General features: G+C 40.4%; 1 protein-coding gene across 5 annotated transcripts in view; it reads right to left on the bottom strand.

Moving 5' to 3' along the window:
* Nucleotides 1-27201, bottom strand: part of fbxw7 (F-box and WD repeat domain containing 7) — a 346930-nt gene that overhangs the window by 34624 nt on the left and 285105 nt on the right. For all 5 annotated transcript variants that reach the window (XM_061923037.2, XM_061923038.2, XM_061923040.2 and 2 more), the window contains 3 exons: nt 15904-16027; nt 15689-15825; nt 8523-8636 (listed from right to left, as the gene is read on the bottom strand). In XM_061923037.2, coding sequence (XP_061779021.2) covers nt 8523-8636; nt 15689-15825; nt 15904-16027 — 375 coding nt within the window. The remainder of the gene's footprint in view (nt 1-8522; nt 8637-15688; nt 15826-15903; nt 16028-27201) is intronic.

Here is a 27201-nt window from a genome sequence, read left to right as displayed (position 1 = left end):
AGGCGGGGTGTCGGTGTGGTGGTGACCCTGGACGTGCGTCGGGCCCTTCTCGCGGATCGCCTCAGCTACGGCTCCCGGTGGGGCCCTCTCGGGGGAAGGGGCCTCGGTCCCGGACCCCGGCGAGGCGTCCCTTCTCCGCTCCGTAAAAGTGTCCATCTCTTTTTTTTTTCTTCTTCTGTTGTGGCATATGCTGCAGGTGCCTGCTCGTTTTTCGTATGTGGGTAACAACATTTAACTATGTATATATATTTCCCAATTGGTTTAACTGCCACCCGCCTGAATCTATTTAAAATCTAATTTTTTTTAATTTCAACCGCCCGACCCAACCCGCGGATAAAATCTAATTTTTTTTAGATACACTTACAATTAGTGCACTAACCCAAAAAACCTCCCTCCCCCATTTACACTCATTCACACAAAAGGGTTGTTTCTTTCTGTTATTAATATTGTGGTAGGTTCCTACATTATATATCAATATATATCAATACAGTCTGCAAGGGATACAGTCCGTAAGCACACATGATTGTGCGTGCTGCTGCTCCACTAATAGTACTAACCTTTAACACTTCATTTGACTCATTTTCATTCATTACTAGTTTCTATGTAACTGTTTTTATATTGTTTTACTTTCTTTTTTATTCAATAATTTTTTATTTATTTATTTATCCTATTTTATTTAACCTTTAACACTTAATTTTACTCATTTTCATTCATTACTAGTTTTTATGTAACTGTTTTTATATTGTTTGACTTTATTTTTTATTCAATAATTTATTTATTTATTTATCCTATTTTATTTAACCTTTAACACTTAATTTTACTCATTTTCATTCATTACTAGTTTTTATGTAACTGTTTTTATATTGTTTTACTTTATTTTTTATTCAATAATTTATTTATTTATTTATCCTATTTTATTTAACCTTTAACACTTAATTTTACTCATTTTCATTCATTACTAGTTTCTATGTAACTGTTTTTATATTGTTTTACTTTCTTTTTTATTCAAGAAAATGTTTTTAATTAATTTATCTTATTTTATTTTATTACATTTTTTTTTAAAGTACCTTATCTTCACCATACCTGGTTGTCCTAATTAGGCATAATAATGTGTTAATTCCACGACTGTATATATCGGTTGATATCGGTAATTAAAGAGTTGGACAATATCGGATATCGGCAAAAAGCCATTATCGGACATCCCTAGCTAAAATTATACACAAAGCAAACTATAACCTGCTAGCCAAGAATATACAACAATTATCATCAAAAAAAGAGGAGAAATAGAATCTTAGAGAAAAATGTAATTTAAAACATTGTAATCAAGCTCGCGTCGTTGGTATTAGCTAATAAGCTAACACGTTTTCGGATGTTTTTGATCGTATTAACTTAAAATGCCATTCTTTTTGTATCGTTTCAGTTTGGTAGTTTTACCAAGACGTCACCGTGGAGTTTTTGAGTCTGTTTAGCTGATTGGCGTGATAGCTTCAGCAGCTAGTGGGTCCATGACTTGTGTTTTGTTTGATCAGCCGTTTTACTGCCGTGTTACAGACACCGTTTAGAAACAATTAAGGTATGTAAACACACATTTATAAAATCTTTATGTATAAATAACTTACTTACTAAACCATCCCATGTGTGACGTCTGTAGGAGTGTTTTCATGCATATTTGTACGTGCTATCGTAATGTAATCGTTGGTATTAGCTAATAAGCTAACACATTTACAAGTGTTTTTGATCGTATTAACTTACAGTGGCATTCTTTTTGTATTGTTTCAGTTTCGTAGCTTTTAGCTTTACCAAGACATCACCGTGGAGTTATTGAGTCTGTTCAGCTGATTGGCATGCTAGCTTACTTGTGTTTTGTTTGATCATCCGTTTTACTGCCATGTTGCAGACACCGTTTAGAAACATTTAAGGTATGTAAATACTAGGGGTGTAACGGTACGTATATTTGAATTGAACTGTTTTGGTACGGTGGTTCCGGTGTGGAGGTGTAGCGAACGAGTTTCCACACGGACATATTAAGTAGCGTAACGCACGTTGTGTTAACAATGCACACCGAGGCACAACACACTGCATGCTAGCAGCTAACGGGCTAGGATAGACTGACCATACGTCCTCTTTTCACCGGACATGTCCTCTTTAGCGGAGCTGTCAGGGCGGAGTTTCTTAAATGCCTCAAATGTCCGGCATTTTGAGTTAAGGTTGCGTGTATTTTCAATGTACGTTCAGGGTTAAGAAGGGGTTGAAAACAAAACAAATTGTGAGGGAGGGGCAGAGACAGAGAGAGAGAGAGAGTTATGATAAACGCGCATGCGTCGCCAGGCTCTGCTTTTTATCCATAGATTTATCACATTTAATTTTTTATTATCTATAGCAGGGGTGTCAAAAGTGTGCCCCGGAGGCCATTTGCGGCCCACAGCTAATGTTTTAAAGGCCCACGGCACATTCTAAAAATACTATTAAAATAAACAAAAACATAACAAAAAAGTGAAATAAAAAAGGTTAAATGTAATTTAGAAAAAGTTGCAATGTTGACTAATAAAACAAAGCTGTTTTTTTTTCCTTTCAAACTGTCATTGCTCAAAACATAATATTGAATCAAAATCAATGTTCTTATGAATTAGTGACCTATCCAAGGTTCCCATTACTTCACATCAAATATTACACTAAGAAAAATATTTTTGGTGGAAGATTTTGCAAATTTGGTAAATAAATAACCCAAAAATGTATATTTTGTTGTTTTCTTACTGTACCGAAAATGAACCGAACCGTGACCTCTAAACCGAGGTACGTACCGAACCGACATTTTTGTGTACTGTTACACCCCTAGTAAATACACATTTATAAAATCTTTATGTGTAAATAACTCATTTCACAACATATATTATTCTGGTGCAGCTAATATACGGGAAAAAAATGTTTGTTCTAAAATTGAGTAGATGCGGCTTACATACCAGTGGCATACCTGCCAACTTTTGAAATCAGAAAAACCTAGTAGCCAGGGTCCAGGGGCCGCAGGCCCCGGTAGGTCCAGGACAAAGTCCTGGTGGGGGGTTCAGGCTTCGCCCCCCGACGCAAAATGATTATTAGCATTCAGACAGGTTAAAATGTTGCTAAAACCATCACTTTTCTATCAGTCACAGTGACTTTTCAAAACAAAAATATTACAGCAAAAATCATATGGGTTGATTGACATGTTTATTCTGTAAGCTAACTTCAATAGTTTGAAATTATTTTGACAGTTAATGCCAGTTATCCTGTCAACCTTTCACAAGACTTCAATTTGTTAATTGAAAGTATAAACACTTTTTACAGTAAACAAATGGTAAAACAGTACTAAACAATTCCATTAAAAAAAAATTGGTGTCATTATTAACTTTCTGTCCAAGCTTGTATAATCTACTGCCTTGTTCAATTGTAAAAAATATTCTGTGCCTAAAATTCACATTTCTATCACAATTATCATACTGTAAACATGGTAAGCTAACTTCATTCAAATTAATAGTCCTGTCAATAGCATGGAATTACAATTCAAATGTAGTTTTTTTGTAAGCCTTTCAAAAGAATTCAAAATATGAAAAATTAATGAAAATGAATTGAAGCCATCAGACACTTGAAAAGTGGCACATCACATCTCTAATGTAATCATTTGAACTTTTCAACAGAAATAGCACTGCAAAAATATTAAGGACATACTTCTGTATTTTGGTAGTTATGCTGTCAACATTTAACAAGATTTCTTCAACTTGGACTTGAAAGCATAAATAGTATAAACACTTTTAACAGTATAACAGTACTAAACAATTCCAATAGATAACATTGGTGTCATTACCTTTTTGTGGCTAAAATCCGAAAAACGTTGAAAGTTTTCCACTTGTATCGCTAGCAACGGCATTAGACTTGTGTTTTTTTGTCCCAACGTGGTCTTTTACATCGCTAATTCCTCCGTGTCCGATCGAAAAATCTTGTCTGCACAAGGTGCAATTCGCGTAGTTTTCACCCTTTTTGGAACGGATACCGTATTTTCCGCACCATAAGGCGCCCTGGGTTAAAAGCCGCGCCTTCAATGAACGGCATATTTCAAAACTTTGTCCACCTATAAGCCGCCCGGTGTTGTAAGCCGCATCTAACTGCGCTAAAGGAATGTCAAAAAAACAGTCAGATAGGTCAGTCAAACTTTAATAATATATTAAAAACCAGCGTTCTAACAACTCTGTTCACTCCCAAAATGTACGCAAATGTGCAATCACAAACATACGTATATCAACATGGACAGAGCTGCGTGAAAAAAGCCACCCGGCCTCTTCGCGTAAACTTAAACTTACCTTAACCACTCGCTCATCTTTTCTTCATCCATCCCTTCGAGTTAGCTTTTATGATGACGCCGGCTGGAAAGGTCTCTTTTGGAAAGGTCTTCCTTTTGAATATCACCATGGGTGGAAGTTTCTGGCCATTAGCATGGCAAGCTAGAACCACAGTGAAGGATGACTTCTGTGGTGCGAATATTCACCGTACGTGCTCCCGTTGTATCCACAGTGCGGTTCACAGGAATATCAGTTGCTGTGAAATAGTAATCCGTGTGCGGATGGAGAGATTGCGTCTTTTCATGAACCGGATCCCTGTCGCTTAATAGGAGCCATTTTGTGGTCTTTACAGATGTAAACACACAAAGGAAATGAAACGTACGGTGATATCCGCGCGCTTTTTCTTCTTCTACGCGGGCGGGTGGTTGCTTACAGTAGAAGAAGAAGCGCTTCCTGTTCTATGGGGGCGGGTGCTTACCTTGGCGGTTGCTTGCGTAGAAGAAGAAGCGCTTCCTGTTCTACCGGGAAAAAAGATGGCGGCTGTTTACCGTAGTTGCGAGACCGAAACTTTATGAAAATGAATCTTAATATTAATCCATATATAAAGCGCACCGGGTTAAAAGCCGCACTGTCAGCTTTTGAGTAAATTTGTGTTTTTTAGGTGCGGCTAATAGTGCGGAAAATACGGTAATTATTCCCGGATAGGCTTTTGAATATTCTTCACGGAATGACTGCAGTTTTCTTTTCGGTTTAAGACTCGTTTGCGATTTTTCTCCGGCTGATTCCATGATCGTTCGCTCGTTTGGAAACAATGGCAACTGGTGCCTCGTGCTTGGCAGCGGTGCTATAAATAGCCTCGCGCATTTAATTTTTATTTTTTTTTTTTAATTAATGAAAAACCGTATTTTTTATCACTGCAACCGTAACCCGGAATAGGTTGATGAAAACCGTACTAATTACGGGAAAACCGGAGTAGTTGGCAGGTATGCAGTGGTACTTGTCCAGAAAAAAAAAAAAAAAATCGCACCTGCTTACAATTTCCTTTCATTTTCCGCTCATGTATTTGTCATGGCCGAGTGTCCAAACACATTTGATCCTTTGACAAGCACTTTCAGGCGTAAAAGTGTGTCAAATTGTGCAGGCGAGTGTTTAAGTACGCTGTGAAGGACTGGAAGGAACGCTGACTGTGGAAAGGCAACACACGCAGATGCTAGTAATCCTGTTGTGTCTTTTACGCTGCACTTTTATTGGCGGGGACAAGCAATTCTAGTCGCAATGCTTGACTGGCTTTAATTGGCCTTTCCTCTTCCTTTCAGTGAGGCCAGTCTCTCCCTTTGCTGCTGAAGCACAGAGTCAAACATGTGCTTGTCTCCAGATTTCATCAACACTCAACTCAACGGCAGATGAGCTGAGTTGAAAAGGGCCGTGCGATGTCACACTCGTCACAGCCTGCTGGCGAGGTGACTCACCATCGCTGGATGTGTCCAACCCCCCCCCCCCCCCCCCCCCCCCCCCACCCTCGGGTGGCGTGGACCCAGTTGGTGCTCCAGATGACCATGGCGAGGTTTGATCACACTGATAGGCGTGCAAATTGCCAGCGGACTGAATGTCAACTTTTTTATTTATTTTTTTGTAAAGAGATGGCCGTGTGATCACAAATATCAGTTTCTCAAAGAGGTTTGGCTTTTTGCCTCCTGGGAAATAAAATAGGTTGCAGCTTTTCACCCGATCCGTGTCTAATTTGTGTGCCAAGTAAAGAAGAGAAGTGGTGGTGCAGGGACTTAACAACAATGTGAACATTCCACACTACGACTTCTTTGTTCAACGCAGCAGAAACAAAAACGGAGTGGCAACACTAGCAAGGAGTTTAGATACCCAACATGCAACACATTTAACAGTTTAGCAAAGGAGCTGGCAAAGAGTAAGAAGAGACTCTAATCTTATGACATGAGGATGGAAGATGTTGTGATCCGCCTTGAGCAAGCAGATGGAGTAACTTACTGTATTTTAAAATCCTTAGGAAAAGCACTTCAAATTATTAGATTTTCTCAAAAATCGACAGTGTGCCTTATAACCCGGCGCGCCTAATGTACGGAATAATTTTGGTTGTGCTTACCGACACCAGCAGATGACATGGCACCCCAAACCATCACTGATGGTGGAAACTTTACACTAGACTTCAGGCAACGTGGATCCTGTGCCTCTCCTGTCTTCCTCCAGACTCTGGGACCTCGATTTCCAAAGGAAATGCAAAATTTGCATGGTTGGGTGATGGTTTGGGGTGCCATGTCATCTGCTGGTGTCGGTCCACTCTGTTTCCTGAGATCCAGGGTCAACGCAGCCGTCTACCAGCAAGTTTTAGAGCACTTCATGCTTCCTGCTGCTGACCTGCTCTATGGAGATGGAGATTTAAAGTTCCAACAGGACTTGGCGCCTGCACACAGCGCAAAATCTACCCGTGCCTGGTTTACGGACCATGGTATTTCTGTTCTAAATTGGCCCGCCAACTCCCCTGACCTTAGCCCCATAGAAAATCTGTGGGGTATTGTGAAAAGGAAGATGCAGAATGCCAGACCCAAAAACGCAGAAGAGTTGAAGGCCACTATCAGAGCAACCTGGGCTCTCATAACACCTGAGCAGTGCCAGAAACTCATCGACTCCATGCCACGCCGCATTAACGCAGTAATTGAGGCAAAAGGAGCTCCAACCAAGTATTGAGTATTGTACATGCTCATATTTTTCATTTTCATACTTTTCAGTTGGCCAACATTTCTAAAAATCCCTTTTTTGTATTAGCCTTAAGTAATATTCTAATTTTGTGACACACGGAATTTTGGATTTTCATTTGTTGCCACTTCAAATCATCAAAATTAAATGAAATAAACATTTGAATGCATCAGTCTGTGTGCAATGAATAAATATAATGTACAAGTTACACCTTTTGAATGCAATTACTGAAATAAATCAAGTTTTTCAAAATATTCTAATTTACTGGCTTTTACCTGTATAGCATATTAAAGCCTCCTGGCTGTGCATGTCAGTACTTTCAGCACCTAGAAGGTAAACAAAATGAACTGTTCACGAGATCTAATCTCATGTGCAGTTTGTTACGTTCAAGGACACACCATTGGTGGTTCAGTGGTAGAATTCTCGCCTGCCACGCGGGAGACCCGGGTCCGATTCCCGGCCAATGCAGTCTTTTACCATGAATTGATTTACGTGGACCCCGACTTAAACAAGTTGAACAACTTATTGGGGTGTTACCATTTAGTGGTCAATTGTACGTGCAATCTACTAATACAAGTTTCAATCAATCAAATCCAATCAATCAAAAACCATGACCTTGTGTTTCCTTTCCTTGCAAATACACACATTGTATCTCATTTAGGTTCCAGAAGAAGAGGTACCAGGAAAGAGACAAAGGGAGAAGAATGCACACACACATCAAGTTAACGTTCAGTTTCGGTCCTTGTCAAGGCGGACAAAAACATGCGAGGAGGGCGACCATTTTAGAGATTGCTCTGAACTTTAGACGGCTCGGTTCGCTCTGGTATTGGTATTTACTCCTTTGTATAGAATAAATTGTTAATAGTCAATTCTAGTCACCTTTCATTTATTTGACAGCCTAAGAACTAAAGAATCTGGGAGGACTCGTCCCTCAAAAACGGCCTACTGGACTAGAAGCCAAGTCAACGCCTCATAGTGTAGTCATTGGCCTGATTGACTGGCAACCTGTCCAAGGTGTAGTCAGAAATGTAGTGGTGTGATAGAGAGATTTTTGGGCTTGGACCGGGGCGTAGTCTGCCTTTTGCCTGGAGAAGGCTGAGATAGGCTCCAGCAGGATGAGCTGACCCAGAAAATGGGGTGGAAGGTGCACATGGTTGAGTTCCGTGCAGCTGGCACTGGATACAATTAAACACCGAGAGTGATTGATTGGCGAGCAGGCAAGAGTATAGTCCGCCTATGTCAGCTGTTGGGATAGGCTCCATCTCCTGCTATGATCCAAAAATGGGATAAGTAGTAGAGAAAATGGATGGAAGTGTAGTGGTGCACATAGCTGACTTGGGATTGACTCCCGACAAGCGCCCTGTGGCCGAGTCCAGGGCGCAGTCAGCCTTGGCTAAGCTCCAACTTTTGCCCTTGCTTTGTTTTTGTCGGACAAAGTCAAGCACACATCCAGTCTGACCTTTAAAAACCAAGACTTGACCTTACCTTTCCTGTGATCGCCGACCAGACTTTAAGCGTGTTGTCGTCGGAGCCGCTGACAATGCGATTGCCACAGAATTGGAGGCAGGTGATCACGTGGTCGTCGTGACCTTTCAGCACCTGGAGAGATGTTTAACAGGTAAGTCTCCAGTGGGTTTGTACATCAAGTAAAAAAGGTGTGTACAGTACAGCAGTAGTAGTAGTAGAATTCAAGTACCATGGTACTAATGAATTAGAAAAAGGTACTATACTAAACTATACTAAATACTGGTACTTTTTTTAAGGACATGCTGACATTGCAGGTAATATAAGCCGAGGTGCATGTGAGTCAACACACTAGAGATGCGTGGATAGGCAATTATTTCATCCGCAACCGCATCAGAAAGTCGTCAACCATCCGCCATCCACCCGGTCTAACATTTGATCAGAACCGCACCCGCCCGTTGTTATATATCTAATATAGACGATGCAAGGCATTAGTGAGGTTATAAAGCTTTTGCCTGTTAAAGAAAGGAGACTGATCCAATGCAGCACAGACATTCGCGTGCCACGCTGTCACGACCCAGACGCACACCAGTGCGCAATCATATGGGAGCCGCGCTGAGCGCACCTCCAAGCGCGTCTCGCTGCCGGGGACGGCCGGGTATGGGCCCGACGCTCCAGCGCCATCCATTTTCAGGGCTAGTTGATTCGGCAGGTGGGTTGTTACACACTCCTTAGCGGGTTCCAACTTCCATGGCCACCGTCCTGCTGTCTATATCACCCCTTTTCGTGAGCGCACTGTTTGTTGCATTTTTGTTGCGTTTCACTTGATTGTAAAAAATATGTAGATCGAAAGGGGGTGTGACGGTCATATTTTGTCAATATTCAGTGTTTTATCGTTCATAGAAAAATTAAAAATTCCATTACGTTTTTTAAGGCGGTCTGTCATAACGTTTTTAGCATTCAATCAGACATTATTGTGAGGTTTTGTATTAAGTGTTCCTAAAAATAGATATACCGGCCCCCAAACCTCTAAATGTGGCCCCCGAGTCAAAACAATTGCCAGGCCTGCTCTATAGCGACAAATAAAGTAAATTTCTCACAAGTATCAAGACCAGGAATGGCTAAACATGCTTCACTACACACAGAGTAGGATAAAGTAGGTAACCGCTAACAGCTAGCTCACGCTCCTGAATGTAAACAAATGGGTGGATCTATACAAACATCGATTGTAACAATGCCAAGTACAAGAGGCGTATATAGTCGATACTACAATGATTACATCGATATTTTTTTGTCTAGCTGAACACAACATTCTTACTTTTAATGTACTTAATAGACATTTGAATGCAACAATCTCGTTAATGTTTTACTTGGTAAACACTTGAACCCAACATTCTTACTATTGATCTACTTAGTAGACATTTGAACGCAACACTCTCGTTAATGTTTTACTTGGTAATCATTTGAACACAACATTCTTATCTTTAATGTACTTAGTAGACATTTGAATGCAACACTATTATTTTACTTGGTAAACACTTGAACACACCATCCTTACTATTCATGTACTTAGTAGACATTTGAACACAACACTCCCACTATTATTTTACTTGTTAAACACTTGAACACAACATTTTTACTATTGATGTACTTAATAGACATTGGAACGCAACACTCCCACTATTATTTTACTTGTTAAACACTTGAACACAACATTTTTACTATTGATGTACTTAATAGACATTAGAACGCAACACTCCCACTATTATTTTACATGGTAAACACTTGAACACAACATTCTTACTATTGATGTACTTAATAGACATTTGAACGCAACACTCTCGTTAATGTTTTACTTGGTAATCATTTGAACACAACATTCTTACTTTTAATGTACTTAGTAGACATTTGAATGCAACACTATTATTTTACTTGGTAAACACTTGAACACACCATCCTTACTATTGATGTACTTAGTAGACATTTGAACGCAACACTCCCACTATTATTTTACTTGTTAAACACTTGAACACAACATTTTTACTATTGATGTACTTAATAGACATTTGAACGCAACACTCCCACTATTATTTTACATGGTAAACACTTGAACACAACATTCTTACTATTGATCTACTTAGTAGACATTTGAACGCAACACTCTCGTTAATGTTTTACTTGGTAATCATTTGAACACAACATTCTTACTTTTAATGTACTTAGTAGACATTTGAATGCAACACTATTATTTTACTTGGTAAACACTTGAACACACCATCCTTACTATTGATGTACTTAGTAGACATTTGAACGCAACACTCCCACTATTATTTTACTTGTTAAACACTTGAACACAACATTTTTACTATTGATGTACTTAATAGAAATTTGAACGCAACACTCCCACTATTATTTTACATGGTAAACACTTGAACACAACATTCTTACTATTGATGTACTTAATAGACATTAGAACGCAACACTCCTGTTTATGTTTTACTTGGTAAAGACTTGAATGCAACATTCTTACTATTGATCTACTTAGTAGACATTTGAACGCAACACTCTCGTTAATGTTTTGGTAAACATTTGAACACAACATTCTTACTTTTAATGTACTTAGTAGACATTTGAAAAAATATTGTCTTCTTTTATAGTTTACAAACTCACGAAATATGTCCCTGGACATATGAGGACTTTGAACGTGATCCTGTAACTACTTGGTATCGGATCATACCTAAATGTGTGGTATCATCCAAAACTAATGTCAAGTATCAAAGAAGAGAAGAATAAGTGATTATTACATTTTAACAGAAGTGTAGATAGAACATGTTGAAACAGAAAATAAGCAGATATTAACAGTAAATGAACAAGTAGATTAATAATCAGTACAACTGGACAAAAGTATTGGGACACTTAGGACTACCACTGGACAAACGTATTGGGACACTTACACTGGCCAAAAGTATTGGGACACTTAGGACTACAACTTGACAAAAGTATTGGGACACTTAGGACTACAACTTGACAAAAGTATTGGGACACTTAGGACTACAACTGGACAAAAGTATTGGGACACTCAGGACTACAACTGGACAAAAGTATTGGGACACTTAGGACTACCACTGGACAAAAGTATTGGGACACTTACACTGGCCAAAAGTATTGGGACACTTAGGACTACAACTTGACAAAAGTATTGGGACACTTAGGACTACAACTGGACAAAAGTATTGGGACACTCAGGACTACCACTGGACAAAAGTATTGGGACACTTACACTGGCCAAAAGTATTGGGACACTTAGGACTACAACTTGACAAAAGTATTGGGACACTTAGGACTACAACTGGACAAAAGTATTGGGACACTTACACTGGCCAAAAGTATTGGGACACTTAGGACTACAACTGGACAAAAGTATTGGGACACTCAGGACTACCACTGGACAAAAGTATTGGGACACTTACACTGGCCAAAAGTATTGGGACACTTAGGACTACAACTGGACAAAAGTATTGGGACACTTAGGACTGCCACTGGACAAAAGTATTGGGACACTTACACTGGCCAAAAGTATTGGGACACTTAGGACTACAACTGGACAAAAGTATTGGGACACTCAGGACTACCACTGGACAAAAGTATTGGGACACTTACACTGGCCAAAAGTATTGGGACACTTAGGACTACAACTGGACAAAAGTATTGGGACACTTAGGACTGCCACTGGACAAAAGTATTGGGACACTTACACTGGCCAAAAGTATTGGGACACTTAGGACTACAACTGGACAAAAGTATTGGGACACTCAGGACTACCACTGGACAAAAGTATTGGGACACTTACACTGGCCAAAAGTATTGGGACACTTAGGACTACAACTTGACAAAAGTATTGGGACACTTAGGACTGCCACTGGACAAAAGTATTGGGACACTTACACTGGCCAAAAGTATTGGGACACTTAGGACTACAACTTGACAAAAGTATTGGGACACTTAGGACTACAACTGGACAAAAGTATTGGGACACCTACACTGGCCAAAAGTATTGGGACACTTAGGACTACAACTTGACAAAAGTATTGGGACACTTAGGACTACAACTGGACAAAAGTATTGGGACACTCAGGACTACCACTGGACAAAAGTATTGGGACACTTACACTGGCCAAAAGTATTGGGACACTTAGGACTACAACTTGACAAAAGTATTGGGACACTTAGGACTACAACTGGACAAAAGTATTGGGACACCTACACTGGCCAAAAGCATTGGGACACTTAGGACTACAACTTGACAAAAGTATTGGGACACTTAGGACTAGAACTGGACAAAAGTATTGGGACAATTCGGACTAAACGTAGACAAAAGTATTGGGACACTTAGGACTACCACTTGACAAAAGTATTGGGACACTTACACTGGCCAAAAGTATTGGGACGCTTACACTGGACAAAAGTATTGGGACACTTAGGACTACAACTGGACAAAAGTATTGGGACACTTAGGACTACCACTGGACAAAAGTATTGGGACACTTACACTGGCCAAAAGTATTGGGACACTTAGGACTTTAACTTGACAAAAGTATTGGGACACTTAGGACTACAACTGGACAAAAGTATTGGGACACTTAGGACTACCACTTGACAAAAGTATTGGGACACTTACACTGGCCAAAAGTATGGGGACGCTTACACTGGACAAAAGTATTGGGACACTTAGGACTACAACTGGACAAAAGTATTGGGACACTTACACTGGCCAAAAGTATTGGGACACTTAGGACTTTAACTTGACAAAAGTATTGGGACACTTAGGACTACAACTGGACAAAAGTATTGGGACACTTAGGACTACCACTGGACAAAAGTATTGGGACACCTACACTGGCCAAAAGTATTGGGACACTTAGGACTACAACTTGACAAAAGTATTGGGACACTTAGGACTACAACTGGACAAAAGTATTGGGACACATAGGACTGCCACTGGACAAAAGTATTGGGACACTTACACTGGCCAAAAGTATTGGGACACTTAGGACTACAACTTGACAAAAGTATTGGGACACTTAGGACTACAACTGGACAAAAGTATTGGGACACTTAGGACTACCACTGGACAAAAGTATTGGGACACTTACACTGGCCAAAAGTATTGGGACACTTAGGACTACAACTTGACAAAAGTATTGGGACACTTAGGACTAAAACTGGACAAAAGTATTGGGACACTTAGGACTACCACTGGACAAAAGTATTGGGACACTTACACTGGCCAAAAGTATTGGGACACTTAGGACTACAACTTGACAAAAGTATTGGGACACTTAGGACTACAACTGGACAAAAGTATTGGGACACTCAGGACTACCACTGGACAAAAGTATTGGGACACTTACACTGGCCAAAAGTATTGGGACCCTTAGGACTACAACTTGACAAAAGTATTGGGACACTTAGGACTACCACTGGACAAAAGTATTGGGACACCTACACTGGCCAAAAGTATTGGGACACTTAGGACTACAACTTGACAAAAGTATTGGGACACTTAGGACTAGAACTGGACAAAAGTATTGGGACAATTCGGACTAAACGTAGACAAAAGTATTGGGACACTTAGGACTACCACTTGACAAAAGTATTGGGACACTTACACTGGCCAAAAGTATTGGGACGCTTACACTGGACAAAAGTATTGGGACACTTAGGACTACAACTGGACAAAAGTATTGGGACACTTAGGACTACCACTGGACAAAAGTATTGGGACACCTACACTGGCCAAAAGTATTGGGACACTTAGGACTAGAACTGGACAAAAGTATTGGGACAATTCGGACTAAACGTAGACAAAAGTATTGGGACACTTAGGACTACCACTTGACAAAAGTATTGGGACACTTACACTGGCCAAAAGTATTGGGACGCTTACACTGGACAAAAGTATTGGGACACATAGGACTGCCACTGGACAAAAGTATTGGGACACTTACACTGGCCAAAGGTATTGGGACACTTAGGACTACAACTGGACAAAAGTATTGGGACACTTAGGACTACAACTGGACAAAAGTATTGGGACACGTAGGACTACCACTGGACAAAAGTATTGGGACACTTACACTGGCCAAAAGTATTGGGACACTTAGGACTACAACTTGACAAAAGTATTGGGACACTTAGGACTACAACTGGACAAAAGTATTGGGACACTTAGGACTACCACTGGACAAAAGTATTGGGACACCTACACTGGCCAAAAGTATTGGGACACTTGGGACTACAACTTGACAAAAGTATTGGGACACTTAGGACTACCACTGGACACAAGTATTGGGACACTTACACTGGACAAAAGTATTGGGACACTTGGGACTACAACTTGACAAAAGTATTGGGACACTTAGGACTAGCACCTGCCAAATACGCGGGCCCGACCAATGCTGCTTGCAGCTTTAATTTTACTTGTTTTGGAAAGTCTTGACAAGCCAAATTTTCTTGTTCTATTGGCAGATCATTTTGGTTCAAACAAAATACCCGTCATTTTTTTTTTTTTTGTTCTTGTTTTTGAACACTGACTTTTTGCAGTGTACTAAAAGACAAGTTGTCTAGTATGTTCGCTATTTTATTTAAGGACAACGCTGTAAATAATAAAGAAAATATGATTAATTTATCTCTGTTAAAATAAAGCCAATCATGACAAAAAAGTATCGAAAAACATTTTGGTCACAAAATGTTGGTATCCGGACTAAAATGTAGAGTGGAAAATGATCGCAAGTGGTGCAGGTCTGTTTTTAGGCGCTGCATGCTGTGTGTGCGTGTGCGTCTCATCTTTGAAGGCCGGTGGCAAACGTCTGACTCAGCAAAGAAGAAAGCAGGAGCAGGTGCAAAGGACAGTAACCTCATTTACATGGGTGGCCTGCAGCCATTTTCAACATGGCCCATTAAGGATGAGCTTTTATTGCCACACTTCTTGGAGGCAAACAACAAAAATAAAAGGCAAACAACGCCGACATTAAACCGCACTGCAGCCCAATTGTCATTCTATACACTGATCAGCATCCACTCCACACTCCAGGCATGTATTCAACTTTCCTCCTGCCAGCCAAGCAGCCATTGAACGCCCCATCTACAAGATTAGCTAGCCGATTCAATCTGAGGAAAAACTCTACCTTGGGTGATTTGAGGTCCCCTCTCCGCCAGTTAGTGTCTATTCTGTGCTGCCTGATGTAGGCACTCTTCCAGGGGCTGTGGGTGAAGCCCGGCTTGACGATTTTCCTCTTCTTGAGGGGCAGAGGCTCATCGATGCCTGTTGGAAGCCGGCGGAAAAATACGTTGAAGACGTTCTCACTTAAAAGCTCAGGATCACAAAAAAAGTTAAACTCACCTTCTTCCCTGCATTTTTCCCTCCACAGCAGGTTGTCTTCTGCGAGGATGCGCCAGTAGCGACACGTCTGGGCAGCCTGGAGGAGGTCCTTGGGCTCCAGGAAGGACAGTACATACAAAGCCAGCTGTTGGGATGACAGAGGGATGCGTTTTGTGTCAACAACTCCCTTAAAATTGACTGATTTCCATCAAAGAACAGATACAGCCCCGCTCAGGCAGGAGACTAAGGTCCATCCAGACCCACACCTCAACAGTTCTTTCCCCTCGGCCATCAGACACATGAACAATTAAAGCTGCAAGCAGCGATGGACAGGACCGACTTTTGACGGCACATAAAATCCAAACCGGAGCAGTAATTAAAACTCTTTGGTCAACTTTTAATCAGAAGGGTTCAATCTCTCTCCTGTGCTAGTTTGAAGCAGACACGACAAACGCGCTCAGAGGAGATAATTTTTTTAAAAAGGTGACCGGTTTTTACAAAAATTTTGTTTTGAAGGGGGAATTGCAAACTTCCTGTAGATTTTTGCTGGGGGATGTCAATTTATGTAAGACCTACATAGAGGTTATTGTTTCATGTCTCTAAGACATTCCTACTGGAAGTTACAGGCAGTTTTGTCTGTACTTTCTTCCTAGGGGGCGCTAGAGCGCAATTTTGAGTTTTGGGATTTTTTTAAATTTTTTTATTAGATCGCAATTTTTGCCAGTCCTGATGTGTGTGTCCAAGCATGTTAAGGGGGTCAAATTACAGCTCAAAGAGGCAAAAGTGACTGTTTTTACTAAACTTTTGTTTTGAAGGGGTAATTGACAACTTCCTGTTGATTTTTGCTGAAGGATGTCAATGTGTGAAATCTAGGTCTAAGTCAGACCTACATAAGAGGTTTTTGTTTCATGTCTGTATGACATTCCTACTGGGAGTTAGAGGCAGTTTTGTCTGTATTTTCTTCCTAGGGTGCGCTAGAGCGCAATTTCTTTAGTTTTGGGGCTAGGTTTTTTGATTAGATCGCAATTTTTGCCAGTCCTGATGTGTGTGTCAAATTTGGTGAGTTTTGAAGCATGTTAAGGGGGTCAAAATACAGTTCAAAGAGGCGGCGGAATAATAATAATTAAAGCTGCAAGCAGCGATGGACGGGACCGACTTTGATGGCACATAAAATCCAAACCGGAGCAGTAATTAAAACTCTTTGGTCAACTTTTAATCAGAAGGGTTCAATCTCTCTCCTGTGCTAGTTTAAAGCCGACACGACAAACGCGCTCAGAGGAGATAATTTTTTAAAAAAGGTGACCGGTTTTTACAAAACTTTTGTTTTGAAGGGGGAATTGCAAACTTCCTGTAGGTTTTTGCTGGGGGATGTCAATTTATGTAAGACCTACATAGAGGTTATTGTTTCATGTCTCTAAGACATTCCTACTGGAAGTTACAGGCAGTTTTGTCTGTGTTTTCTTCCTAGGGGGCGCTAGAGCGCAATTTTGAGTTTTGGGATTTGTTTTTGTTTTTTATTAGATCGCAATTTTTGCCAGTCCTGATGTGTGTGTCCAAGCATGTTAAGGGGGTCAAATTACAGCTCAAAGAGGCAAAAGTGACTGTTTTTACTAAACTTTTGTTTTGAAGGGGTAATTGACAACTTCCTGTTGATTTTTGCTGAAGGATGTCAATGTGTGAAATCTAGATCTAAGTCAGACCTACATAGAGGTTTTTGTTCCATGTCTGTATGACATTCCTACTGGGAGTTAGAGGCAGTTTTGTCTGTATTTTCTTCCTAGGGTGCGCTAGAGCGCAATTTTTTAGTTTTGGGGCTAGGTTTTTTGATTAGATCGCAATTTTTGCCAGTCCTGATGTGTGTGTCAAATTTGGTGAGTTTTGAAGCATGTTAAGGGGGTCAAAATACAGTTCAAAGAGGCGGCGGAATAATAATAATTAAAGCTGCAAGCAGCGATGGACGGGACCGACTTTGATGGCACATAAAATCCAAACCGGAGCAGTAATTAAAACTCTTTGGTCAACTTTTAATCAGAAGGATTCAATCTCTCTCCTGTGCTAGTTTAAAGCCGACACGACAAACGCGCTCAGAGGAGATAATGTTTGAAAAGAGGTGACCGGTTTTTACAAAACTTTTGTTTTGAAGGGGGAATTGCAAACTTCCTGTAGATTTTTGCTGGGAGATGTCTATTTATGTAAGACCTACATAGAGGTTATTGTTTCATGTCTCTAAGACATTCCTACTGGAAGTTACAGGCAGTTTTGTCTGTGTTTTCTTCCTAGGGGGCGCTAGAGCGCAATTTTGAGTTTTGAGTTTTGGGATTTTTATTTTTTTATTAGATCGCAATTTTTGCCAGTCCTGATGTGTGTGTCCAGTTTGGTGAGTTTTAAAGCATGTTAATTGGGTCAAATTACAGCTCAAAGAGGCAAAAGTGACTGTTTTTACTAAACTTTTGTTTTGAAGGGGTAATTGACAACTTCCTGTTGATTTTTGCTGAAGGATGTCAATGTGTGAAATCTAGGTCTAAGTCAGACCTACATAGAGGTTTTTGTTTCATGTCTGTATGACATTCCTACTGGGAGTTAGAGGCAGTTTTGTCTGTATTTTCTTCCTAGGGTGCGCTAGAGCGCAATTTTTTAGTTTTGGGGCTAGGTTTTTTGATTAGATCGCAATTTTTGCCAGTCCTGATGTGTGTGTCAAATTTGGTGAGTTTTGAAGCATGTTAAGGGGGTCAAAATACAGTTCAAAGAGGCGGCGGAATAATAATAATTAAAGCTGCAAGCAGCGATGGACGGGACCGACTTTGATGGCACATAAAATCCAAACCGGAGCAGTAATTAAAACTCTTTGGTCAACTTTTAATCAGAAGGGTTCAATCTCTCTCCTGTGCTAGTTTAAAGCCGACACGACAAACGCGCTCAGAGGAGATAATGTTTGAAAAGAGGTGACCGGTTTTTACAAAACTTTTATTTTGAAGGGGGAATTGCAAACTTCCTGTAGATTTTTGCTGGGGGATGTCAATTTATGTAAGACCTACATAGAGGTTATTGTGTCATGTCTCTAAGACATTTCTACTGGAAGTTACAGGCAGTTTTGTCTGTGTTTTCTTCCTAGGGGGCGCTAGAGCGCAATTTTGAGTTTTGGGATTTTTTTTTTTTTTTTATTAGATCGCAATTTTTGCCAGTCCTGATGTGTGTGTCCAGTTTGGTGAGTTTTAAAGCATGTTAAGGGGGTCAAATTACAGCTCAAAGAGGCAAAAGTGACTGTTTTTACTAAACTTTTGTTTTGAAGGGGTAATTGACAACTTCCTGTTGATTTTTGCTGAAGGATGTCAATGTGTGAAATCTAGGTCTAAGTCAGACCTACATAAGAGGTTTTTGTTTCATGTCTGTATGACATTCCTACTGGGAGTTAGAGGCAGTTTTGTCTGTACTTTCTTCCTAGGGGGCGCTAGAGCGCAATTTTGAGTTTTGGGATTTGTTTTTTTTTTATTAGATCGCAATTTTTGCCAGTCCTGATGTGTGTGTCCAGTTTGGTGAGTTTTAAAGCATGTTAAGGGGGTCAAATTACAGCTCAAAGAGGCAAAAGTGACTGTTTTTACTAAACTTTTGTTTTGAAGGGGTAATTGACAACTTCCTGTTGATTTTTGCTGAAGGATGTCAATGTGTGAAATCTAGGTCTAAGTCAGACCTACATAGAGGTTTTTCTTTCATGTCTGTATGACATTCCTACTGGGAGTTAGAGGCAGTTTTGTCTGTATTTTCTTCCTAGGGGGCGCTAGAGCGCAATGTTTAGTTTTGGGGCTAGGTTTTTTGATTAGATCGCAATTTTTGCCAGTCCTGATGTGTGTGTCAAATTTGGTGAGTTTTGAAGCATGTTAAGGGGGTCAAAATACAGTTCAAAGAGGCGGCGGAATAATAATAATTAAAGCTGCAAGCAGCGATAGACGGGACCGACTTTTGACGGCACATAAAATCCAAACCGGAGCAGTAATTAAAACTCTTTCGTCAACTTTTAATCAGAAGGGTTCAATCTCTCTCCTGTGCTAGTTTGAAGCCGACACGACAAACGCGCTCAGAGGAGATAATTTTTTTTAAAAGGTGACCGGTTTTTACAAAACTTTTGTTTTGAAGGGGGAATTGCAAACTTCCTGTAGATTTTTGCTGGGGGATGTCAATTTATGTAAGACCTACATAGAGGTTATTGTTTCATGTCTCTAAGACATTCCTACTGGAAGTTACAGGCAGTTTTGTCTGTGTTTTCTTCCTAGGGGGCGCTAGAGCGCAATTTTGAGTTTTGGGATTTTTTAAAAAATTTTTATTAGATCGCAATTTTTGCCAGTCCTGATGTGTGTGTCCAAGCATGTTAAGGGGGTCAAATTACAGCTCAAAGAGGCAAAAGTGACTGTTTTTACTAAACTTTTGTTTTGAAGGGGTAATTGACAACTTCCTGTTGATTTTTGCTGAAGGATGTCAATGTGTTAAATCTAGGTCTAAGTCAGACCTACATAGAGGTTTTTGTTTCATGTCTGTATGACATTCCTACTGGGAGTTAGAGGAAGTTTTGTCTGTATTTTCTTCCTAGGGGGCGCTAGAGCGCAATTTTTTAGTTTTGGGGCTAGGTTTTTTGATTAGATCGCAATTTTTGCCATTCCTGATGTGTGTGTCAAATTTGGTGAGTTTTGAAGCATGTTAAGGGGGTCAAAATACAGTTCAAAGAGGCGGCGGAATAATAATAATTAAAGCTGCAAGCAGCGATGGACGGGACCGACTTTGATGGCACATAAAATCCAAACCGGAGCAGTAATTAAAACTCTTTGGTCAACTTTTAATCAGAAGGATTCAATCTCTCTCCTGTGCTAGTTTAAAGCCGACACGACAAACGCGCTCAGAGGAGATAATTTTTTTAAAAAGGTGACCGGTTTTTACAAAACTTTTGTTTTGAAGGGGGAATTGCAAACTTCCTGTAGATTTTTGCTGGGGGATGTCAATGTATGTAAGACCTACATAGAGGTTATTGTTTCATGTCTCTAAGACATTCCTACTGGAAGTTACAGGCAGTTTTGTCTGTGTTTTCTTCCTAGGGGGCGCTAGAGCGCAATTTTGAGTTTTGGGATTTGTTTTTTTTTTTATTAGATCGCAATTTTTGCCAGTCCTGATGTGTGTGTCCAAGCATGTTAAGGGGGTCAAATTACAGCTCAAAGAGGCAAAAGTGACTGTTTTTACTAAACTTTTGTTTTGAAGGGGTAATTGACAACTTCCTGTTGATTTTTGCTGAAGGATGTCAATGTGTGAAATCTAGGCCTAAGTCAGACCTACATAGAGGTTTTTGTTTCATGTCTGTATGACATTCCTACTGGGAGTTAGAGGAAGTTTTGTCTGTATTTTCTTCCTAGGGGGCGCTAGAGCGCAATTTTTTAGTTTTGGGGCTAGGTTTTTTGATTAGATCGCAATTTTTGCCATTCCTGATGTGTGTGTCAAATTTGGTGAGTTTTGAAGCATGTTAAGGGGGTCAAAATACAGTTCAAAGAGGCGGCGGAATAATAATAATTAAAGCTGCAAGCAGCGATGGACGGGACCGACTTTGATGGCACATAAAATCCAAACCGGAGCAGTAATTAAAACTCTTTGGTCAACTTTTAATCAGAAGGATTCAATCTCTCTCCTGTGCTAGTTTAAAGCCGACACGACAAACGCGCTCAGAGGAGATAATTTTTTTAAAAAGGTGACCGGTTTTTACAAAACTTTTGTTTTGAAGGGGGAATTGCAAACTTCCTGTAGATTTTTGCTGGGGGATGTCAATGTATGTAAGACCTACATAGAGGTTATTGTTTCATGTCTCTAAGACATTCCTACTGGAAGTTACAGGCAGTTTTGTCTGTGTTTTCTTCCTAGGGGGCGCTAGAGCGCAATTTTGAGTTTTGGGATTTGTTTTTTTTTTTATTAGATCGCAATTTTTGCCAGTCCTGATGTGTGTGTCCAAGCATGTTAAGGGGGTCAAATTACAGCTCAAAGAGGCAAAAGTGACTGTTTTTACTAAACTTTTGTTTTGAAGGGGTAATTGACAACTTCCTGTTGATTTTTGCTGAAGGATGTCAATGTGTGAAATCTAGGCCTAAGTCAGACCTACATAGAGGTTTTTGTTTCATGTCTGTATGACATTCCTACTGGGAGTTAGAGGAAGTTTTGTCTGTATTTTCTTCCTAGGGGGCGCTAGAGCGCAATTTTTTAGTTTTGGGGCTAGGTTTTTTGATTAGATCGCAATTTTTGCCATTCCTGATGTGTGTGTCAAATTTGGTGAGTTTTGAAGCATGTTAAGGGGGTCAAAATACAGTTCAAAGAGGCGGCGGAATAATAATAATTAAAGCTGCAAGCAGCGATGGACGGGACCGACTTTGATGGCACATAAAATCCAAACCGGAGCAGTAATTAAAACTCTTTGGTCAACTTTTAATCAGAAGGATTCAATCTCTCTCCTGTGCTAGTTTAAAGCCGACACGACAAACGCGCTCAGAGGAGATAATTTTTTTAAAAAGGTGACCGGTTTTTACAAAACTTTTGTTTTGAAGGGGGAATTGCAAACTTCCTGTAGATTTTTGCTGGGGGATGTCAATGTATGTAAGACCTACATAGAGGTTATTGTTTCATGTCTCTAAGACATTCCTACTGGAAGTTACAGGCAGTTTTGTCTGTGTTTTCTTCCTAGGGGGCGCTAGAGCGCAATTTTGAGTTTTGGGATTTGTTTTTTTTTTTATTAGATCGCAATTTTTGCCAGTCCTGATGTGTGTGTCCAAGCATGTTAAGGGGGTCAAATTACAGCTCAAAGAGGCAAAAGTGACTGTTTTTACTAAACTTTTGTTTTGAAGGGGTAATTGACAACTTCCTGTTGATTTTTGCTGAAGGATGTCAATGTGTGAAATCTAGGCCTAAGTCAGACCTACATAGAGGTTTTTGTTTCATGTCTGTATGACATTCCTACTGGGAGTTAGAGGCAGTTTTGTCTGTATTTTCTTCCTAGGGGGCGCTAGAGCGCAATTTTTAGCTTTGGGGCTAGGTTTTTTGATTAGATCGCAATTTTTGCCAGTCCTGATGTGTGTGTCAAATTTGGTGAGTTTTGAAGCATGTTAAGGGGGTCAAAATACAGTTCAAAGAGGCGGCGGAATAATAATAATTAAAGCTGCAAGCAGCGATGGACGGGACCGACTTTGACGGCACATAAAATCCAAACCGGAGCAGTAATTAAAACTCTTTCGTCAACTTTTAATCAGAAGGGTTCAATCTCTCTCCTGTGCTAGTTTGAAGCCGACACGACAAACGCGCTCAGAGGAGATAATTTTTTTTAAAAAGGTGACCGGTTTTTACAAAACTTTTGTTTTGAAGGGGGAATTGCAAACTTCCTGTAGATTTTTGCTGGGGGATGTCAATTTATGTAAGACCTACATAGAGGTTATTGTTTCATGTCTCTAAGACATTCCTACTGGAAGTTACAGGCAGTTTTGTCTGTACTTTCTTCCTAGGGGGCGCTAGAGCGCAATTTTGAGTTTTGGGATTTTTTTTTATTTTTTTATTAGATCGCAATTTTTGCCAGTCCTGATGTGTGTGTCCAAGCATGTTAAGGGGGTCGAATTACAGCTCAAAGAGGCAAAAGTGACTGTTTTCACTAAACTTTTGTTTTGAAGGGGTACCGTATTTTCCGCACTATTAGCCGCACCTAAAAACCACAAATTTACTCAAAAGCTGACAGTGCGGCTTATAACCCGGTGCGCTTTATATATGGATTAATATTAAGATTCATTTTCATAAAGTTTCGGTCTCGCAACTACGGTAAACAGCCGCCATCTTTTTTCCCCGTAGAAGAGGAAGTGCTTCTTCTTTTACGCAAGCAACCGCCAAGGTAAGCACCCGCCCCCATAGAACAGGAAGCGCTTCTTCTTCTACTGTAAGCAACCACCCGCCCCCATAGAAGAAGAAAAAGCGCGTGGATATTACGTTTCATTTCCTTTGTGTGTTTACATCTGTAAAGACCACAAAATGGCTCCTACTAAGCGACAGGGATCCGGTTCATGAAAAGACGCAATCTCTCCATCCGCACACGGACTACTATTTCACAGCAACTGCCTAAAGACTTTCAAGAAAAGCTGGCTACTTTCCGTGCATATTGTAAAAACAAGATAGCTGAAAAAAAGATCCGGCCAGAGAACATTATCAACATGGACGAGGTTCCACTGACTTTTGATATTCCTGTGAACCGCACTGTGGATACAACGGGAGCACGTACGGTGAATATTCGCACCACAGGGAATGAGAAGTCATCCTTCACTGTGGTTCTAGCTTGCCATGCTAATGGCCAGAAACTTCCACCCATGGTGATATTCAAAAGGAAGACCTTGCCAAAAGAGACCTTTCCAGCCGGCGTCATCATAAAAGCTAACTCGAAGGGATGGATGGATGAAGAAAAGATGAGCGAGTGGTTAAGGTAAGTTTACGCGAAGAGGCCGGGTGGCTTTTTTCACGCAGCTCCGTCCATGTTGATATACGACTCCATGCGCGCCCACATCACGCTGGTTTTTAATATATTATTAAAGTTTGACTGACCTATCTGACTTTTTTTTTGACATTCCTTTAGCGCAGTTAGATGCGGCTTATAACACGGGGCGGCTTATAGGTGGACAAAGTTTTGAAATATGCCGTTCATTGAAGGCGCGGCTTATAACCCAGGGCGGCTTATGGTGCGGAAAATACGGTAATTGACAACTTCCTGTTGATTTTTGCTGAAGGATGTCAATGTGTGAAATCTAGGTCTAAGTCAGACCTACATAGAGGTTTTTGTTTCATGTCTGTATGACATTCCTACTGGGAGTTAGAGGCAGTTTTGTCTGTATTTTCTTCCTAGGGTGCGCTAGAGCGCAATTTTTTAGTTTTGGGGCTAGGTTTTTTGATTAGATCGCAATTTTTGCCAGTCCTGATGTGTGTGTCAAATTTGGTGAGTTTTGAAGCATGTTAAGGGGGTCAAAATACAGTTCAAAGAGGCGGCGGAATAATAATAATTAAAGCTGCAAGCAGCGATGGACGGGACCGACTTTGATGGCACATAAAATCCAAACCGGAGCAGTAATTAAAACTCTTTGGTCAACTTTTAATCAGAAGGGTTCAATCTCTCTCCTGTGCTAGTTTGAAGCCGACACGACAAACGCGCTCAGAGGAGATAATTTTTTTAAAAAAGGTGACCGGTTTTTACAAAACTTTTGTTTTGAAGGGGGAATTGCAAACTTCCTGTAGATTTTTGCTGGGGGATGTCAATTTATGTAAGACCTACATAGAGGTTATTGTTTCATGTCTCTAAGACATTCCTACTGGAAGTTACAGGCAGTTTTGTCTGTGTTTTCTTCCTAGGGGGCGCTGGAGCGCAATTTTGAGTTTTGGGATTTGTTTTTTTTTTATTAGATCGCAATTTTTGCCGGTCCTGATGTGTGTGTCCAAGCATGTTAAGGGGGTCAAATTACAGCTCAAAGAGGCAAAAGTGACTGTTTTCACTAAACTTTTGTTTTGAAGGGGTAATTGACAACTTCCTGTTGATTTTTGCTGAAGGATGTCAATGTGTGAAATCTAGGTCTAAGTCAGACCTACATAGAGGTTTTTGTTTCATGTCTGTATGACATTCCTACTGGGAGTTAGAGGCAGTTGTGTCTGTATTTTCTTCCTAGGGTGCGCTAGAGCGCAATTTTTTAGTTTTGGGGCTAGGTTTTTTGATTAGATCGCAATTTTCGCCAGTCCTGATGTGTGTGTCAAATTTGGTGAGTTTTGAAGCATGTTAAGGGGGTCAAAATACAGTTCAAAGAGGCGGCGGAATAATAATAATAATAAAACCTTACAATTACAATAGGGTCCTCTGTCCCAAAGGGACATTGCGGTCCCTAATAACAAGATCTGATAGCTCAGATCTTGTTGCCCCAAAGTGGAAAAGTGTTCTGTGGTCTGACGAGTCCAAGTATTCGACATCGTGTCATCCAGACCAAAGGGGAAGCGAACCATCCAGACTGTTATCAACGCAAAGTTGAAAAGCCAGCATGTGTGATGGTATGGGGGTGTATTAGTGCCCAAGGCATGGGTAACTTACACATCTGTGAAGGCACCATTAATGCTGAAAGGTACATACAGGTTTTGGAACAACATATGCTGCCATCTAAGCGCCGTCTTTTTCATGGACGCCCCTGCTTATTTCAGCAAGACAATGCCAAGCCACATTCAGCACGTGTTAAAACAGCGTGGCTTCGTAAAAAAAAGAGTGCGGGTACCGCCTGCAGTCCAGACCTGTCTCTCATTGAAAATGTGTGGCGCATTATGAAGCGTAAAATACGACAGCGGAGACCCCGGACTGTTGAACGACTGAAGCTCTACATAAAACAAGAACGGGAAAGAATTCCACTTTCAAAGCTTCAACAATTAGTTTCCTCAGTTCCCAATCGTTTATTGAGTGTTGTTAAAAGAAAAGGCCATGTAACACAGTGGTGAACATGCCCTTTCCCAACTACTTTGTCACGTATTGCAGCCATGAAATTCTAAGTTAATTATTTGCAAAAAGGAAATAAAGTTTATGAGTTTGAACATCAAATATGTTGTCTTTGTAGCATATTCAACTGAATATGGCTTGAGAAGGATTTGCAAATCATTGTATTCCGTTTATATTTACATCTAACACAATTTCCCAACTCATATGGAAACGGGGTTTGAACATGCCACAAGTTTGGACACACCTTCTCATTCAATGTGTTTTCTTTATTTTCATGACTATTTACATTGTAGATTGTCACTGAAGGCATCACAGCTATGACACCTGTGAAGTGAAAACCATTTCAGGTGACTCACACGATGGAGTGGACTCTCACACTATTATGTTAGATCCACTATGGACTGGACACTCACTATTATGTTAGATCCACTATGGACTGGACTCTCACTATTATGTTAGATCCACTATGGACTGGACTCACACTATTATGTTAGATCCACTATGGACTGGACTCTCACACTATTATGTTAGATCCACTATGGACTGGACACTCACTATTATGTTAGATCCACTATGGACTGGACTCTCACTATTATGTTAGATCCACTATGGACTGGACTCACACTATTATGTTAGATCCACTATGGACTGGACTCTCACACTATTATGTTAGATCCACTATGGACTGGACTCTCACTATTATGTTAGATCCACTATGGACTGGACTCTCACACTATTATGTTAGATCCACTATGGACTGGACTCTCACACTATTATGTTAGATCCACTATGGACTGGACTCTCACACTATT

Source organism: Nerophis lumbriciformis, linkage group LG27 (assembly GCF_033978685.3).
Source record: "Nerophis lumbriciformis linkage group LG27, RoL_Nlum_v2.1, whole genome shotgun sequence".
Taxonomy (NCBI): domain Eukaryota; kingdom Metazoa; phylum Chordata; class Actinopteri; order Syngnathiformes; family Syngnathidae; genus Nerophis; species Nerophis lumbriciformis.
Note: the sequence above shows the minus strand (reverse complement) of the source record. Positions and strands in the feature narration are given on the sequence as shown.